Consider the following 18,533-nt stretch of genomic DNA (forward strand, 5'->3'; position numbering starts at 1 on the left):
TTTTACACACTTATTTCTCTAGATATTTCTTACATGTGATATTATGACTAAAATGTCAGTAAAGTCACTTTGTTAAACTGTAGAGTTGACTTTGCAGCATCAGAAGTGGACAGAGCAGAGATCAACATCCCATAATGCAGATCACTAGCTCTAATAAACACAACACACACTAACTGCTCACTAACAGTGCAGTAAAATGTGATGCAGCGTCATCATGACGAAGACTCAATTATTAGAAACGAGTTGTTAAAACTGGGGGTGACACCGTGGCTCAGTGGTTAGCACTGTGGCCTTACTGCAAGAAGGTCACTGGTTTGAGCCCCGGCTGGGTCAGCTGGTGTTTCTGTGTGGAGTTTGCATGTTCTCCCTGTGTTGGTTTACTCCGAGTGCTCCGGTTTCCCTCACAGTCCAAACACATGCACTATAGGGGAACTGATCAACTACACTGACCCTAGTGTGTGTGAGTGTGAATGAGTGTGTATGGGTGTTTCCCAGTACTGGGTTGCAGCTGGTAGAAATACCACTGCATAAAACATATGCTGGAATAGTTGGCGGTTCATTCCGCTGAGGCGACCCCTGATAAATAAGGGGTTAAGCTGAAGGAAGATGAATGAGTGAGTTATTAAATTATTGTGTTTAATAATGTGTTGAAGCAAATGAAACATCACTTGGGAAATATTTGAAAAACAATACATTTCACATGAGGGTGAATAACTGTATCTTCATCTGTGTATAAAAAGTCCATAATCTCCTAAAGCAGCAAGAGTGAGCAGACTTTCATAAAAACCTGACGTAGTTTACATTCAGAGGCGTTCGTTCAGCTTCATGTTCATATGCTGGTGATATTTCAACACAATCTCACGGCAACTCGTAACTTTTTCATTTACTGGCTAATTTGTATGAATTCGTACGATCTAATTTGTATATTTTAGTACGATTTGCTCATCCCCCAATGACAGTTGGGTTTAGGGGTGGGGTTAGGTGCCACGCCTCCTTTTTAACATCGTACAATTTTATACAACTGAACTCGTACGAATTAGCCACTAAACTGGCAAAACGTAAAATACTTACGTTTTCTCGTGAGATCAGGCTGGATATTTCATATAAAGACGAGGAATCGGTCATAATATCTCAAACCTTTCGCAATCAATAATCTACTTGCTCTCAAATGTCTACCTTTAATCCTACAGAAAGAGAGAAGAAATAATATTTAAAGGGTATTAAAAGCTAAATATTCAAAAGAACAGCATCGATACCAATATACGAACATTAAAGGATCTATTTTGGCAACATCTCCCAAATCCAGCAGAAAAAGAAGTTTTCATACGTGGGAGAAGGAACAGAGGGAAGTTCTGCACGAGAACAGGAGCTTCTCCACTTCATCTCTAAAACATTTGGCCTCAGTTTCTGATCTTGTTGTTTTTATTCTCCATTTTACAGATTTTGGTTTTGTTTCTCTGGACAACAAGAGTCAGAGTCTGAAAGGTTTAAAGACGTTTCGTGTGAATTCTAGGATATAGGTTATTATTTTGGTAACTATTTAAAGAGTGAGAGCACATTGTGTGGTAAACTGGTTAGTTAACACACGCACACACACGCACACACACACACACACGCGCACACACATGCATGCACACGCAATCACACACACGCACGCACGCACAGGCTTCAGGTTTGTTCATGTGCTGATGGAAGCTTGTTTCTGCCAGCAAACAAAAAATAATGTAAATCATAATCATAATTATGTCAATGAAATGTTCATATTAAAGTCAGAATTGTGTGTGTAAAGTTGCAATTAAAATTAAAATTCAGAATTATGTGAAATATTGGTCAGAATTGCGTGTGAAAATATCAAAATGCGAAAAAGAGAGAATTTCAAGAAATAAAAACTCAACTGTGAGATGTGAACTCAGAACTATCAGAGGAAAAAAAGGACAGAATCGCTAAGATTTACCCAGCAGGCACAGGACGTCAACATGAAGTCAGTGTCATGGGGACGTTGCAGTTTGTTTGGAAATGAAAAACAGGTTGATATCAGAACCCAACGCCAGGCTGACGTCAATGTCAACGTTCAATGTTCGACCTGAAATCAACCAAATATCAACGTCTAATGATGTTATGGCTTGGAGTTGTGTGGACTTTAACACTATGACGTCTATCAGACGTTGGATTTTGCTTGTCATAGCAGATGAATAAATGTCAGTATCTGACATTGGTTTAAGATGTTGGCTTGATGTTGGATTTTGGTCACTTTCCAACACAACCTAAAATCAACCATACATCAACATCATCTGACGTCATTATTGGACATCCAAATAACATTGTCTTGACTAGACTAGACATTAAATTGTGCTCACCTGACTTCAAGATCTAAATCTGACCTAATATTACATCTTATGACACTGTGTGCCTGCTGGGTAAATACAAACTGTAAAAAACAACTCGAAATTATGAATAAAATTATAAAAGGTAAATGAAATATGAAAATAAATGTAGAAATCAGAATTACAGAAGAAGTCAGAATTAGAAGAGAAGCCAGAAATGCGAATAAAAAACTTTCTGAAATAAATAAATATATAAAATACAGCACTGAGTGGAAAACAATTCAATTACAATACAAATTTGGTTTTTCAAAATTGTAAATAATAATAATAATAATAATAATTGATAATAGTGAAATATGCAGGTCTCTCAAGAATATCAAGATCTAGTCGAAATTACAAAAAGTAAAAAATGTAAAGGTGAAAAAGTCTGAATTAAAAGATAAAAAGACAGAATTGTAAAAAAAAAAAAAAAAAAGATTTACAAAAGCATCAAATTAGGAAATGTTAACTCAGAATTACAAATAAGCCAAAATCATGAGGATGAAAACTGAATTACGAGGAAAAAAAGCCAGAATTGTAAGAGAAAAAGTCAAAATTACACAAAAAAAAGCTCAAATTCTCACATGAAGAGTAAAAATAATTTTTAAAAATGCTAACAAAAATCAACATAAAAAATGTAATTTAAAAAAAAATTATGATAAAAAAGCCAAAAGTGTGAAAAGAAAATAGAATTACAAGAAAAATGGTCAGAAATGTGAGAAAAAAAGTCAAAATTACCATAAAAAGAGAAAAAAGCAGAATTCCTGCATGTAGAGTTAAAACTATAAAATAATATTAATAAAAATCAGAATTGGAAGATGTAAAACTAAAAAACAAAAACAAAAAAAAAAGAAAAAGTGTGAGAGAAAACAACTGAATTACAAGACAAATGGTCAGAAATGAGAGATGGATGAAAAGATGAAGGAGCGGGAATAACTAAAGATAAAAATCCGGTATTAAAATAGAGAAAAAGAAAAGAAAAAAGAAAAAGATGAGGAAAATGGTCAGAACTGCAGGAAGAAAATCAGTCAGAAAAGCGAGACGTAAACTTCTGAGCCTGAGTGACAGACATAAATAAATAAATATTAGTTTTAATATAAGGTGAGTTTCACATCAGTCAGGCTTAATAAAAGAGATTATTTTTGATCTGCTGGCAGGATCATCTTCCTCAGGTATATTTGGTTCTTCATCACTAACAGATATTTGGCGAGCTCAGCTTCTTCAGAGAAGCAGAACTTCTGCATCGTATGAAAATAAATCTGAATTCTTCTAGAGCAGACTCTGAGCTGATCTTCATGGTGTTCGGCTTTGGTTAATGATCGACACATCAGAAGAAGAACAACAGCTATTCTGTAGATCATCCTGGACAAAACGGATGATCTCTGGACGTCTCTCGAGAGTCTGGATGAACAGTAGAGTTCCAGCAGACCCAAGAGGACACTCGGTGAGGTAGAGGGGTTTCCCAGCAGCGCAGGGCAGAGTGAGGCACGGCTCTTTGGACAGCAGGCTTTTGCTGGAGTGGGCGGGGTTTGGGGAAAGGGCGGAGTCTTCAGCTGCACACAAAAGGTTTTATCTAGAAGGGGCGGGGCCTTTAGCTGCACAGTGTTTTGATAAAGTGGGTGGGGTTTGAGGAAGGGGTGGAGACTTCAGCTGCACAAAGGATTTTTATCTAGAGTGGGCGGGGTTTGGAAATAGAGGCGGAGTCTTCAGCTCCACAAGGGGTTTAGCTGAAGTGGCCATGGTTTGGGGAAGGGGTGGAGTCTTTAGCTGCACACAGCGAATTTTCTCTAGAGTGGGTGGGGTTTTGAAGTATGGGTGGGGTCTTTTGTTGCACACAAAGTTTTCATCTATAGTGGGCAGGCTTTGGGGTGGAGTCTTCAGCCGCACGCATATTTGTCTAGAGTTTCTGTAAGGGGTGGAGTCTAGGGTTCAGCTGAATGAGTAGGCGGGTTTGAAGATCAGGGTGGAGTTTTCAGCAGCACATTGGGTTTAGCTGGAGTGGGAGGGGTTTGGTGAACTTTATCGAGGCTAATAGGTTGAATTATTCATGTCACACACACGACACACACTTAATATTCCAGCGGCTCATTAAAGCACTCCTCCATACACAGACTAACTCATCAGCTCAGTTTTTGGCTTCACAGGATACGGCTGAGTTTGTTATTGGAGTAGACATGTCATCTTTTGGCTCTCTCATTGTTTCCAATGAGAGTTTAACAGAGTCTGATGTGCTTTAATGCAGATCTGTTCCAAACCCACTGAGACGCCTACATAGACAGCACTAAATAGGCACTAAGACAGCATCACGTGAATCTGCAGCTCTGGTTCTACTTTTTTCGATGATGCTTTAACTGGGAATGAACCCACGACCTTCTGCACGGCACATGCAGTGTGACGGTCATGACGCTGTCTCTGTAGTGCACTAGGGTTTGGAACAGGTCCTGTGTGTCGCTGGTCCACTGAGGCACATATGTGTGTGTGTGTTAGTGTAAGGCTTTGGTGAAGGAGACTCAGTGTGTGTGCAGCTGAAGAAGGGTTGAGCTGCTTTATCCTGTGCCCATATCAGTGCCTGTGTGTGCACCTGTGTCAGCGCCCGTATCTGTGCCCGTGTGTGTCCCTGTGTGGGCCAGATGCAGTGGCTGTGGTTCAATCATCACCTGGCACTGAGGACCCGCCAGCGCCACCTGCTGCTCAGCTGAAGCCGCCTGAGGAACAGATGACAGTCAGTCACACCAGTGTTCCATTATTTTCCTGCATTTGATTTACTCCAAAATACTTTTTATTTTCATCAAATATGTAGATTTATTTTAAAATGACTTACTTTTAAGTGGTATAATTATCATTATTATATTTTAATATTTATTTTTAATGCAAAAATGCTTAATTTTCTACAAATATCCTTTAATTTTAAACGATTTTATTCTATTTTATTAGCTGCAATATTTGTAATACATTTAAAACTGTATTCATGTAATGCTAAAAGCATTTTTTAACTAGCATTATTGTAAACTGCATTATAATATAAAGCTAAATATGTTTTACTTGATCTTTTTCTTCTACAATGCTGAGAGTTATTATTAATGTAGTTATTAATGATAAAAGCACTTTACAAAAGTTGATCATTTTCTAAAATGCTTTTGATGAAGTAAAAAAACAAGATTAATTCTACAATTTCGCTTTATTCTATAATGTGGTTTCATCTTTTTTTTTTCTCTCCAATGCTTTTGTTTTATACTGCCAATGTATCTGTTATTCTGAAATGTGTTATCAGTATTTCTGTATTCTGTAATGTGACAAGTGTTAATAGTCTAATTTAGTCTTATTTACTCTAAAATGCTAAAATGTCATTTATTTTTATTGTAACATACGTTTTTAATAAAGCAAAGGATTGATGTGTTCTTAAATCTGGCTATAATACAATCCAAAATATATTGATAATTGTAAATAAATAACTGTAAACTATAAACTGATGCTTCTTCCACAATGCTGCATATACATGTATATTAGTTCAAGTTGTAACATTTAGTGTGTTTCTCATTTGTTACGGAATTAACCTGTCAACAAAAGCTCAGCAGCGAGAGCACGCATCACTTTGCCCTTTAAACAATCACCTACTCACTAAAGCTTACAGTTGAAGTCAGAATTATTCGCCCCCCTGAATTATTAGCTTCCCAGTTTAATTTTTTCCCCAATTTAACAAGTTTAACAGAGAGCAGATTTGATCAACACATTTCTGCACATAATAGTGTTAATAACTCATCTCTAATAACTGATTTATTTTCTCTTTGTCATGATGACAGTAAATAATATTAGACTAGATATTCTTCAAGACACTTCTATACAGCTTAAAGTGACATTTAAAGGCTTCACTAGGGTAATTAGGGTAACTAGGCAGGTTATATTATTGTATAACGATGGTTTGTTCTGGAAACTAAACAAATATAGCTTAAAGGGGCTAATAATATTGACCTTAAAACGGTGTTTAAACAATTAAAAACTGCTTTTATTCTAGCCGAAATAAAACAAATCAGACTTTCTCCAGAAGAACAAATGTTATCAGACACACTGTGAACATTTCCTCAATCTGTTCAACATCATTTGGGAAATATTAAAAAAAAAACAAAAAAAAAACACAATGGCAGGGGTGAATAATTCTGTCTTCAACTGTATATATGCTGAAGCTCCTGATATGTGTGTGTGTGTGTGTGTGTTTGACCTGTAGTGTGAGTTCGATGGCGTCGGCCGTGCGGATGCTGCTGCTCTGTTTACTGTCTCTCTGCACTGCGGACACACTCCAGACACCCGGAGAGCCCTTCTGACAGAAGAAACTGCACACACACACACACACACGTGCGGTCAGAACACTGAGTGCGAGAGAGTGTGAGAGATGTGATGGAGAGTGACGCACCTGTGGCGATATCCAAACATCAGGAACAGAACACAGAATATAATGCAGGCCATGGCGATGTGGATCCCCACCACAATCCCTGACAGAGAACCGTCCGCACCCTGACCACACTCACACACACTCTGCCCTGCTGATCACACACACACACAGAAAGTTATTCACACAGTTATACATACACTTGCATGCACACATAGATACACACACACACACACACGCACACACACAAATATACAAAAACATACACACACATGCACAAAAATATATACACACAAACATGCACAAATAGACATGCATGCACACACACATGCACGCACACACACACACACACACACATATATATACACAAAAATTCACACACAAATATATGCAAACACACAGATAAACATGCATATGCAGACACACAGAGAAACACACACATGAACACAGATATACAGACACAGATGCACATGCAGACACACACACACACACACACACACAGATATACATGTATACAGAAACACACACACACACACACACACACACACACACACACACACACACACAAAGCTAATACAATCAGCTGCTGTTTTCTAGAAACTGTGTGTGAAAACATGTTGAAATATGAGCAGTATGAACATTTTACAGTGAAGCAGTTGACCGTGATCAGTAAGAGACGCTGTGAGGAATCTGCACAGTGCTCATTAAAGAGATCTGCAGGAACAGCTCGGGGTAACTAATGTGTGTAAAGATGTGCGTGACTATTTCACTGTTGCTGTTATCAGCATCCATCTACTGTGTGGGTGTGTGTGTGTGTGTGTGTGTGACATCACACAGCAGACAGTTTTACAAATGTATGTTTAGTTCATTTCTAATCAAACTTCATCAAACTTGTATATCAATCCATTTAATCTAAAATCTGCTTCTGAAACAGAAAACATCTGATGTGTGTGTGTGTGTGTGTGTGTGTGTGTGTGTCTTCAGGATCTGAATGCCATGCATCACCTGCTGATTCTTTCCCGCTCTTTTCCGTCTCAGCCAATGAGACGAGTCGCTTGTTGCCGATGCTGTCGCCGTTCCCGTTAAAGGCTATGAGCTGGATCTCATACACTGATGCAGCTTCTGCAGGACAAACACACACACACACACACACACACACACACAGACAGTTAAAGAGTGACAGCCGTGTATGTGTGTTTGTGTGCATCCCCATATATGTGTGTGTGTGTGTGTGTGTGTGAATGCATGTTGTGTATGAGTGTGTGTTTGTGTATGCATGCATCCTGTTGTCAAGCTATATACCAGAGTCATTTATAATAAACTACTACACTATAGTATTATTGAACCATACTATAGTAAAGTGTATTATCCTGTGTATATTATAGTCTCTCTTTGTTGATAAACGCTGTATCATTGCCTACAGTGAACTGATGAACTGTAATATAAACTGTAGTTCACTCTAGTGTTTACTATAGTAAACTGTGGAGTATTGCAGTAGATTATCCGCTATAGATGTAGAAAACTACAGTATTGGCTCATTTGTTTATGTTACTACACTGAATAATGCTGGATTGTTGTAACCCAGTGTAACCCAACCCCTAGGTTAAAAAAAGTCATTTAAATTTAATAGAAAAAAACAACAACAACTATGAGCTCATCTATATTTGACACATCTTTGCATTACGACAACCCAGCAATAGTAGAGGATATATCTGATGTTACCATAGTTGTGTCTCATCTCAGAGGTCGCATCCTCCGAAGGATGCATTTGAAGTGCGCTGCGTCATCGTGGCATGATGAAGACTGTCTTATTTCAAAATAAATAAATTAAAATAAATAAATTAAAAATTCGAAGGCTCCTTTAAATGCCTCAAAATGCATCCTTAGTTTCCCAGGTAATGAAGGACACAACCGGTGGATCCTTCACAGCCTCGAACATCCCAAGATGCATTGCGCGCTGATAACGGCAGGACGCTTTTAAAAGAAAACTCCAGTTTAAATGCATGAATTGGGTTTATTTTACTTGGATATCTGAACACATGTTAAAAAACTAAAAGAGTCTGACAGGTCTTACTAAAGAGTGATTTAATAGAGCGTTCACATGTTTATGTGTGCATGTATGGCTCAAAGCAAATATATCTCCAGCTTCTGTTTATCTTGCTTTACCTTCAGATCGCTTACAGTAAGTTTTAAAATCACTGAAAAAAAGTCATTACAAATGTTATCAGCGCTTATTAACGACAGCCGTTACGGTGGCCTGGTGACGAGATCCGTCCTCTGTAGGCTAGATCGTCTCAATTTAAAACGCTCGGTTCAGCCTGTGTGGACTTTGAAAGACTCACCTTTAAAATCTGCATCCTTCAGAGGATGCAGCCTCTGAAATGAGACAGCTCATAGCAACTATATCATCACAGCAGATCAATTACTATAGTTGTTGTTTTACCATTTCAACTGTAGAATCAGCACAACATACAAGTATTTGACTATAGTACAGTTCAATAACACTATAGTATTTACTATAAACACAGTGTGCTCAGATGTTTGTTTATATGCATTCATGTAAAAGTGTCTGTGCACATGTTCATGTGTATATGCATGCATGTGTGTGTGTGTGTGTGTGTGTGCGCGTGTGTACTGACCCAGGTTAGAGATGGTGTGTGTGTTTATGTGCGCAGGGAAACGCTCCTCGTGGCTGAACTCTTGCTGCGGCAGCATGCGGTATGAGAGCTTATATCCCTCCACACGGCCCGCTTTAGCAGGCAGATCCCAGAACACCTGCATGGCTGTGCTGTTAAGGACCTTGGTGAAGAAGCTCGGCATTGTGGGAACTGAGAGATGGGCAAAGAAAGGTCATTTTAGATAACGAAAAGACCAAAACTTTTGGTCAGAAAACATTTTCCTTAAATCCTAAATATAATAAAACAAAAATTTAGATGGTGCTTTTAGAGACAAACATGTTGGGCTCTATTTTAAAGATCTAGGTGCAAAGTCTAAAGCTCAGAGCATGTCTGAATCCACTTTTGCTATTTTAAGAGGACAGATAAATACCAGGCACATGGTCTAACACGGTTGTGCTTATTCTCCTAATGAGTTCTGGGTGTGTTTTGAGCGTAACCTGCATTAAACCAATCTCTCGTCTCGTCTGCCATTCCCTCAAAGAGTCAGTTGCGTCGCTCCATGGTGCATTTGCTATTTACATGGTGGACTTTGTAAGTGTAAAAACTGAGCGCTTCACTAGCAAGAAAACAGTTAAACAGAGCATCTGCAGTGCGAGGATACAGAACCAGATTAATTGTTTTCATCTGTAAAGATAGTTGTGTATCTGTTTGTTAAGTGTGACGTCAAGTGAAGCGGCTTTCAGGGCCAATCGCTATATCAAACTGTATTGGGAGACACACCAAATGGTAATAATAAGCGTTTACAAAGCACTGTAATAATTTTGAAAATCACGATCGCAATATAAACATCCATGCCTAATATCCGATTAGCAAAAAGTGCTAAAATGTTTTATAAATTGTGTAAAAAATCTCAATTCAAAAGAGCAGCGACTTGGACCCGGAAACAGTCTTCTAGACATCACCACTTAAGCAGCGGATTGCTGTACATCCTGTGTGTATTCAGCAATGTGTGAGCGTTTGGACCTGACTTTAGAGCAGCTTTTAGTTGGTCAATGGTGCGCTCTATTTCAGTTCTTTATAATAGCAGTGCTTTAACAATGCACCTTTAACACACCTCCTTTCTAGACCAGCACAGCCATGAGTCCACAGAGTGGCACAAATGGATTTACCATTTAAACAACGTGGTGGAAAACATGAAAATTACTGTTGCATTTGTCTGAAAATACCAACAAATCACGCCAAACACTATATTGCACCGGTAGTATGATACAGCCCTTAGTCTTCACTTGCCAAATAATATAAACTAGGCATGTCTAACTACATAAAGCATGTAAAATATGGAGACGTTTGTGTTAGCTTATTAAAATAGGTTGGACACATAGCTATTGTGTGTGTTTAACCCTCTGTCTGTCAAGTTTGTGTGTGTGTGCTCTCACCGGCGCCCCCTGTGGTGGCAATGACGCTGCTGGACTGCTGACTGGCCCCCAGTGGTGAATACGCCTTCACGTAGATGGAGAAGGTGGTGGAGGAGTCCAGATTACTGAAGTCATGCTGGAACGTGTCTTTACTCACCGCCTCCTGGAGCTCACTGCTGTCCGGCTCTGAGAGACACACACACACACACACACACACACGTCAGTCTGTACGCTCAGATAGAGGAGTGCGTGAGAGAGAGTGTCTCTAAGAAGTGTGTGAGAGCATGTTTGCATATGTGTGTTTGTGTATGTGTTTGTGTGTGTGTGCATGTGAGAGAGAGTGAATGTGTGTATAAAAGAGTGGATGCATGTTCGTGTGTGTGTGGGGGGGGGGGAGGTATGTGTTTGCTTGAGAGAGTATTTCTGTGCTTGTGTAAGTACATGTATGGATGTGTGTTTGTGTGTGTGTGTGTTATTATTTGTATAGGTGTGTATACATTGTGTGTGTGTGTGTTTTGAGTGTGTCTGTGTGAGTGCATGTTTATGCATATGAGTGTGTTGTGTGAGAGAATGTCTGTGTGTGCTTGTATGTGTGTTTGTATTGGTTTGTGTGTGTGTGTGTGTGTGTGTTATACATGTAGCGTTGTGTGTTCTGTAGTTTGTTCAGTGTGAGCTTGATTTTGTGAGTGTGTGATCAGTGTGTTAGTTTGTGTTTGTGATCAGCATGTGTGAGTGTGTGTTTTTATTTGTGTGAGTGTCTGTTGTGTGAATGTATGTTTGTGTGTCTATGTGTGTGTGTGTGTTTGTGTGTGTGTATCTCACCGCCCAGTCTGCGTATATGCAGCACGTATCCTATAATGCCGTCAGACGCGTGTGCTTCCGGCTGTTTCCAGCGCACCCGCAGTGCAGTGTTGGACAGCGGTGTGACCGTCAGATCCTGCGGCGCCTCAGGGAGCTCCAGTGATTGGGAGACAGCGAGCCGAGCGCTGGCCTGATTGGTTCCTGCGCTGTTCTCCGCGATACACTGATAGATGGCCTCGTCGTCCGCCATGATGCGCGTCACAGCCAGAGTACTGCACCATAACACACACATCAGCACTGCATCACGACGGTTACTAATTACAATAATGTAAACTGATCAATCATACATTTATGGAAGTACTCGGACTACTTTTGGATTACATTTAGATTACTTTTGAGGTAAAATTTAGATAACTTTTAAGAGAATACAGTCTGACTACTTATGGATTGCACTTAGATTACTTTTATGGTAACAATCTGAATTTTTGTATTACATTTAGATTACTTTTATGGTAAAATTTAGACTTATGGTAATACAGTCTGACTACTTTTGGATTACATTTAGATTACTTTTATGATATCATTTAGACTTTTAGGGTAATGCCATCTGACTACTTTTACATTACATTTAGATTACTTTTATGGTAAAATTTAGATTACTTTTATGGTAATGCCATCAGACTAGTTTTGGATTGCATTTAGATTACTGTTTTGGTATAATTTAATTACTTTAATGATATTATTTAGCCTTACTTTTATAGTAATGACATTTCACTACTTTTACATTACAATTAGATTGCTTTTATGGTAATAAAAGCAGACTAATTTTAGATTACATTTAGATTACTTTTTTGGTATAATTTAGATTACTATTATGATATCGTTTAGACTTACTTTTATGGCAATGCCATCTGGCTACTTTTACATCACATTTAGATTACCTTTATGGTAAAATTTTGATTACTTTTATGGTAATGCAAATAGACTACTTTTGGATTACATTTAGATTACTTTTGTGGTAACCTTTAGATTACTTTTATGGTAATGCAATCTGACTACTTTTGAATCAGATTTAGATTACTTTTATTGTATAATTTAGATTACTTTTATGATAATACAATCAGACTACTTTTGTATTACATTTAGATTACTTTTGTGGTAACCTTTAGATTACTTTTATGGTAATGCAGGCAGACTAATTTCGGATTACATTTAGATTACCATAAAAGTAATCTAAATGATACCATAAAACTAATGCCATCAGACTAATTTTAGATTACATTTAGATTACTTTTTTGGTATAATTTAGATTACTTTATGGTAATGCCATCAGACTATTTTTGGATTACATTTAGATTACCATAAAAGTAATCTAAATGACACCATAAAAGTAATCTAAATTATACCAAAAAAAGTTATCTAAATGTAATCCAAAATTTGTCTGCTTGCATTACCATAAAAGTAATCTAAATGTAAAGTAAAAGTACTCAGAAGGCATTACCATAAATATAATCTAAATGATACCATAAAAGTAAAGCCATCAGCTTACTTTTGGATTACATTTCGATTACTTTTGTGGTAACCTTTAGATTAATTTTATGATAATGCAATCTGACTATTTTGAATCAGATTTAGATTACTCTTATCGTATAATTTAGATTACTTTTATGATAATGCAATCAGACTACCTTTGGATCACATTTAGATTACTGTTTTTGGAATAATTTAGATTACTTTTATGGTGATGCAATCTGAGTACTTTGTATTACATTTGTGGTAATATTTAGATTATATTTATGGTTTATATTTATGGGATTGGACTACTTTTGGATTACACTTACCTTTTTAAAGTAATGTAATCTGATTGCTTTTTGATTACACATTTAGATTATGTTTGTGGTAACAGTTACATTATTTATATGGTAATGTAATCAGACTACTTTAAATTACATTTAGATTATTTTATGGTAACGTAATCTGACAATGTTTTACATTACATTTAGATTACTTTTATGAAATATAATTGAGTACTTTTGGATTACATTTAGATTTTTGCAAATATTTTGTAAAAAAACATCCACAGGTTCTGTCTAGCCTGCAAATAATCCGTCACTCCCCAGCTCTGCTTATAGCTCAGGGAGAGTGTATTTTCTGCATGTTCTCAGGTTGTGTGTCACCTGTTGTTGTTGGTGAGCTTGACGTTGTCTCCAGGTGTAAGGATCTTGCCGTTCTTCAGCCAGATGAGGTGTGGATCAGGAACACCTTGAGCCTGACAGGTGAAGACGGCGCTGCTGCCCAATGGCTTCGACACCGACTGAGGCCACTGCAGGAACTCTGGAGGAGCTGAAACAACCCAAGAACCAAGCTTACCTCCACATTGCAGAATAAGGTGAACAGTAAAGTACTTGAATTAATCTGTGGTGGTCATTCCAAAGTTGCTATGCTAACAGAAAAACTAGAGATGTCCCGGGTCATTTGATTTTGTACCGATACCGGATCCAATACTACATTACAGCAGTTATAATACAAGCTACAATTGATTGAGTGTAGAAATGGTGGATTTATGCTGCAGGTTTTGAGCTTTTGTCCTAAACTCCCCCCATCTGTCTCTCGAAGCCATCAATCTTGACCTTGACCCCCCCACTCTCTCTCTCACACACACACAAACACACACACACACACACATGCTTCATTTCCTACAGGCCTGCTGAAATGAGGTCAGAGATCAGGGGTCAGAGGTGATCCATCACTCAGGGTCTATTATTCCTCCCCCTCCGCCTCGCTTTCTGCTGCTCTCCATCCGTCCCTCCCACTCACACACACACACACACACACACTACACAATACTGCAGTAAACATGGTAAAATACTGCACACACTCAGAGTGCCGCTGCAGTGCTGTGTTACACGCGTGTGCTTCAGTTTCAGGTCATCATGAGGGGGTTTGGGGCTTTATATTAAAGTGTGGCTCTGTTTGCGTGTGTGTTTCTGTATGCATGTGTGTTTCTGTGTACATGTGTGTGTTTCTGTATGCATGTGTGTTTTTGTACATGTGTGTGTTTCTGTGTGCATATGCGTGTCTTTCTTTAGGCATGCGTGTTTGATTGTGCCTGTGTGCATTTGAGCATTACTGTGTGTGTGTGTGTGTATGTGCATGTGTGTCTGTCTGTGTGTGTGTGTGTGCATGTGTGTCTGACTATGTTTGTGTTTCTCTGTGTATCTGCGGTGTGTGTGTGTGTGTGTGTGTTGTGTCTGATTCACAGCTGCTGTTCAGAAGCAGACTGGCTCATCAGACCAGATACAGGCTCCTCCCACTTATGCTAATGAGCCCAGAGTGACCTCATCACGACATCAGCTGATCTCAGCTCACAGCCGGTCTGCCTTATCATCTCGTTTTGCATTTCAGTGTGTGTGTGTGTGTGTGTGTGTGTGTGTGTGTTGAAATTAGACTGAAATGAGAGCAGCAGAAACACATGGGTCAGAGATGAAGGGGTGCAGGGGTCAAAGGTCAGTCAATGTCTCACTGCTCTAATAGAGAACACAGTCTGTGCTGGAAGTAAAGGTGTGTGTGTGTGTGTGTGTGTGTGTGTGTGTGTGTGTGTGTGTGTGTGTGTCAGGAATCATCACATCCACACACACTGATGGAGATTTAGCTTCATACAGCTTTGAAACGGACATATGGGCAGTTTACAGTTATTATGAGAAACGAGAGAGAGAGAGAGAGAGAGAGAGAGTGTGTGTGTGTGTGTGTGTCTGCAAATGTGTGTAATTGAGCGTGTGTGTGTGAGACAATATTGCTGTGTGAGAGATTGAGTATGTATGTGTATGTTTGTGTGATTGGGAGTGTGTGTGTGTGTATATCATTGAGTGAGTGTGTGTTTCTCTGTATGTGTACATGTGTGTGTTTGAATATGTGTCTTTGAAAGTGTGTGTGTGTGCTTCGTTTAGAGTATGTGTGTGTGCGTATATATGTGTGTGTGGTCATGTGTGTTTGTGTCTTTGAGAGTGTGTGGATCTCTGTATGTGTATATGTGTGTGAGTGTATGTCTTTGAGAATTTGTGTGTGTGTGTGTGTGTGTGTGTGTGTGTGTGTGTGTGTGTGTGTGTGTGAGTGAGAGAGAGAGTGTGTTTCTTTGAGACTGTGTGTGATTGTGTGTCTTGTGTACCTCTGTATATGTGTGAGGGTATGTTTTTGAGAGTGTGTGTGTTTGAGAATGTGTCTCAGTGTGTGTGTGTGTGTTTCTTTAAGTGTGTATAGGTGTGTGAGTGTATGTCTTTGAGAGAGTATGTGTGTGTTTTTTGAAAGATGTGTGTTTTTGTTATTGTGTTTGCATGTATATGCGCATGTGTATGTCTGAATGTGTGGAATTGAGCGTGTGTTTGTGTGTGTGAGTAAGAGAGATTGAGTATGTGTGTGTATGTTTGTGTGATTGGAAGTGTGTGTGTGTGTATATATCTTTGAGTGAGTGTGTGTATCTCTGTATGTGTACATGTGTGTGTTTGAATCTGTGTCTTTGAGAGATTGTGTGTGTGTTTGTGTCGTTGGAATTGTATGCGCCTTTGACAGCTTGTGTGTCTTTGACTGTATGTGTGTGTGTGCTTCGTTTAGAGTATGTGTGTGTGTATCTTTTAAGTGTGTATGTGTTTATGACTGTATGTCTTTGAGAATATATGTGTGTGTGTGTGTGTGCGTGTGAGAGTGTGTATGTTGGAGTGTCTTTGAGCGTGTGTGTACCTGTGTGTGTTTGAGTGTGTTTTTGAGAGAGTTTGTGTTTCTTTAGGTGTGTATTTGTGTGTGAGTGTATGTCTTTAAGAGAGTATGTGTGTGTGTGTGTGTGTGTGTGTGTGTGTGTTTGAGTGTGTGTCTTTAAGAGAGTATGTGTGTGTGTTTTTTGAGGATGTGCGTGTGTGTTACCTTGCACCACCAGTCTCCCCAGTGCAGTTCTCCTCATCCTGGTCCCGGGTCTGTTAGCGGAGCAGACGTAAACACCTGAGTGCTGCAGAGACACGTCTGAGATGATCAGGTTACCAGAACCCAACACCTGGATCCCCTCCACACCGATAGAGCGACCGTCTGATGGACACACACACACACACACACACAGAGAGGTTTGCTTCAGTATCGTAGTGAGGACGTTACACAGACCTCTCATAGGGAAGCTCGAGGGTTAATGGTTGGTGTGTGTTTACCCAGCCGGCTCCAGGACACGATGGGTTTCGGGTTCCCTGTGGCGATGCACTCCAGGATGGCCGTCTGGTGGACGTTCAGCGTCAGGTTCTGCGGCCCGGACAGAATCACCGGCTCCTTGTAGAGACGACTGGCTGCCACTGACAGAGAGAGAGAGAGAGAGAGAGAGAGAGAGAGAGAGAGGGGTGAGTGTGTGTATGTGTGTGTGTGTATTTAGCTCTCTGGTCTGTGAGCGCCAGCTGAGCATCGTGGCTGTAGCATTTGTGTGTGTGTGTGTGTGTGTGTGTGTGTGTGTGTGTGTGTGGAACTCTCTGTTCTCACCTGTGACTGTCAGCTGTGCCTCGTGGCTGTAGCGTGTGTTAGCCGTGTTTCTAGCCATGCAGCGATACACACCGCTGTCTGACCGCCGCACTGCTGTGATGTGCAGGATACCATTGGGCAAAAGAGTGAACCTGAACACACACAACACAGTGGTGAAGATCTCTTACACACACACACACACACACACACACACACACACACACACACACACACACACACACACACACACACACACACACACACACACACACAATTCAAAACGCCTTCAATTCAAAACTAACAGCTCAGAAGAGTGTGTATCAGAGAGTGAGGGAGAGAGTGTGTGTGTCTCAGCAGTGTTGATGTTTGAACCATCGCTCATCCACACCACACCGTCACTGACTAATGTCTGAATGTTAATTAAATGATGTAAACACATGCACCCTGCACATTATTCTCCTCAGTGTGTGGGTTCAGTGAGTGCTCCGTCTGTAACTCACCTGCTGTCGTCTCCACTGAGAGCGGTTCTGTTTCTCTCCCAGGTGATGTTCGCCTCCGGGACGCCGCTGACGGCGCAGTGAAAGCGGGCCACGCCGCCCTCGTCCACACTCATGGACTCGGGGTGTGTGTGGAACTTTGGCAGCGCTGACAGACAAAACACACACATTATGACACAAACTAACAAGTGACTAGTGTTCAGATTGCTGTGATGGGGCAGTTTTCCCAGGTATTGTACTTCACTAAGTAGCTTTAAAAGTGTGTGTGTTTACTTTTACTTCAGTGTATTGTTAGTTATTGTCAGTGTTGAGGGTAACGTGTAATGTGTGTTACATAATAATATAACTTCTCTGAAGTACGAGTAAAGTAATGCATCACTTTTAAATATCAGTCATATAACTTGAGATACTTTTAGAATAATGTAACGCGAGTGACTCTTTACTTAATTGGCTTTTACAATATATATTTCAGAACAAAAGTGAGCTTAGTCGGGTTGAATCACACACTCAATGAGAGCGTGCTGTGAGGGAACAGACAGTCGGCTCGCTCTCATCATCATCATCTGGTCTGTTTTTCACAGCAGATGAGTCAGTGTACTGTTCTAGTGACTGAATAACTCAGGATATGGATTTATTTCCAGTTTATTATGTTAGTACTGAAGACGCAAACTATTTCACAACATCTCAGAAACAGAACAACAATCAGAAACAGAAGCAACGGCAGGCCGGAAATCCATTTCTGAAAAAAATCCATTTCTGCAATGGATTCTTGGTATTTTTATCTCATGGAAGAACAGTAGTGGATTGTTGATTAGTGTAGATTATGTGGAAGTAAGTCTTGACAACTGCGAGAAACACGCCATCGGAAAAACAAAACAAACCAAACTGGATGCAAAGCACTACAGCCACAGCCCCTCCAGCTGTTCTAGTGACTGAATAACTCAGGATATAGGTTTATTTCCAGTCAG

General features: G+C 39.6%; 1 protein-coding gene across 6 annotated transcripts in view; it reads right to left on the reverse strand.

Annotated features, from left to right (window-relative positions):
- Window positions 1–1,072: 1,072 nt before the first annotated feature.
- LOC101882472 (immunoglobulin superfamily DCC subclass member 3) overlaps window positions 1,073–18,533 on the reverse strand; it is a 29,462-nt gene continuing 12,001 nt past the window's right edge. Inside the window, exons 4-16 of one of the 6 annotated variants that reach the window (XR_012391837.1) lie at window positions 17,569–17,713; window positions 17,090–17,220; window positions 16,771–16,908; window positions 16,496–16,654; window positions 13,759–13,924; window positions 11,603–11,853; window positions 10,802–10,966; window positions 9,387–9,575; window positions 7,753–7,869; window positions 6,772–6,898; window positions 6,580–6,691; window positions 3,235–5,068; window positions 3,027–3,189 (exon numbers count right to left, since the gene is read on the reverse strand). Coding sequence is in view for 4 of the 6 variants with exons in the window: in XM_073925630.1 (XP_073781731.1) it covers window positions 4,910–5,068; window positions 6,580–6,691; window positions 6,772–6,901; window positions 7,753–7,869; window positions 9,387–9,575; window positions 10,802–10,966; window positions 11,603–11,853; window positions 13,759–13,924; window positions 16,496–16,654; window positions 16,771–16,908; window positions 17,090–17,220; window positions 17,569–17,713 (1,862 nt within the window). In the remaining 2 variants the exon portion in view is untranslated. Of the gene's footprint in view, window positions 5,069–6,579; window positions 6,692–6,771; window positions 6,902–7,752; window positions 7,870–9,386; window positions 9,576–10,801; window positions 10,967–11,602; window positions 11,854–13,758; window positions 13,925–16,495; window positions 16,655–16,770; window positions 16,909–17,089; window positions 17,221–17,568; window positions 17,714–18,533 lie in introns of all 6 variants that reach the window. The other 5 variants (XR_012391836.1, XM_073925631.1, XM_073925630.1 and 2 more) reach the window with 5 other exon arrangements.

Source organism: Danio rerio, chromosome 16, assembly GCF_049306965.1.
Source record: "Danio rerio strain Tuebingen ecotype United States chromosome 16, GRCz12tu, whole genome shotgun sequence".
Lineage (NCBI taxonomy): Eukaryota > Metazoa > Chordata > Actinopteri > Cypriniformes > Danionidae > Danio > Danio rerio.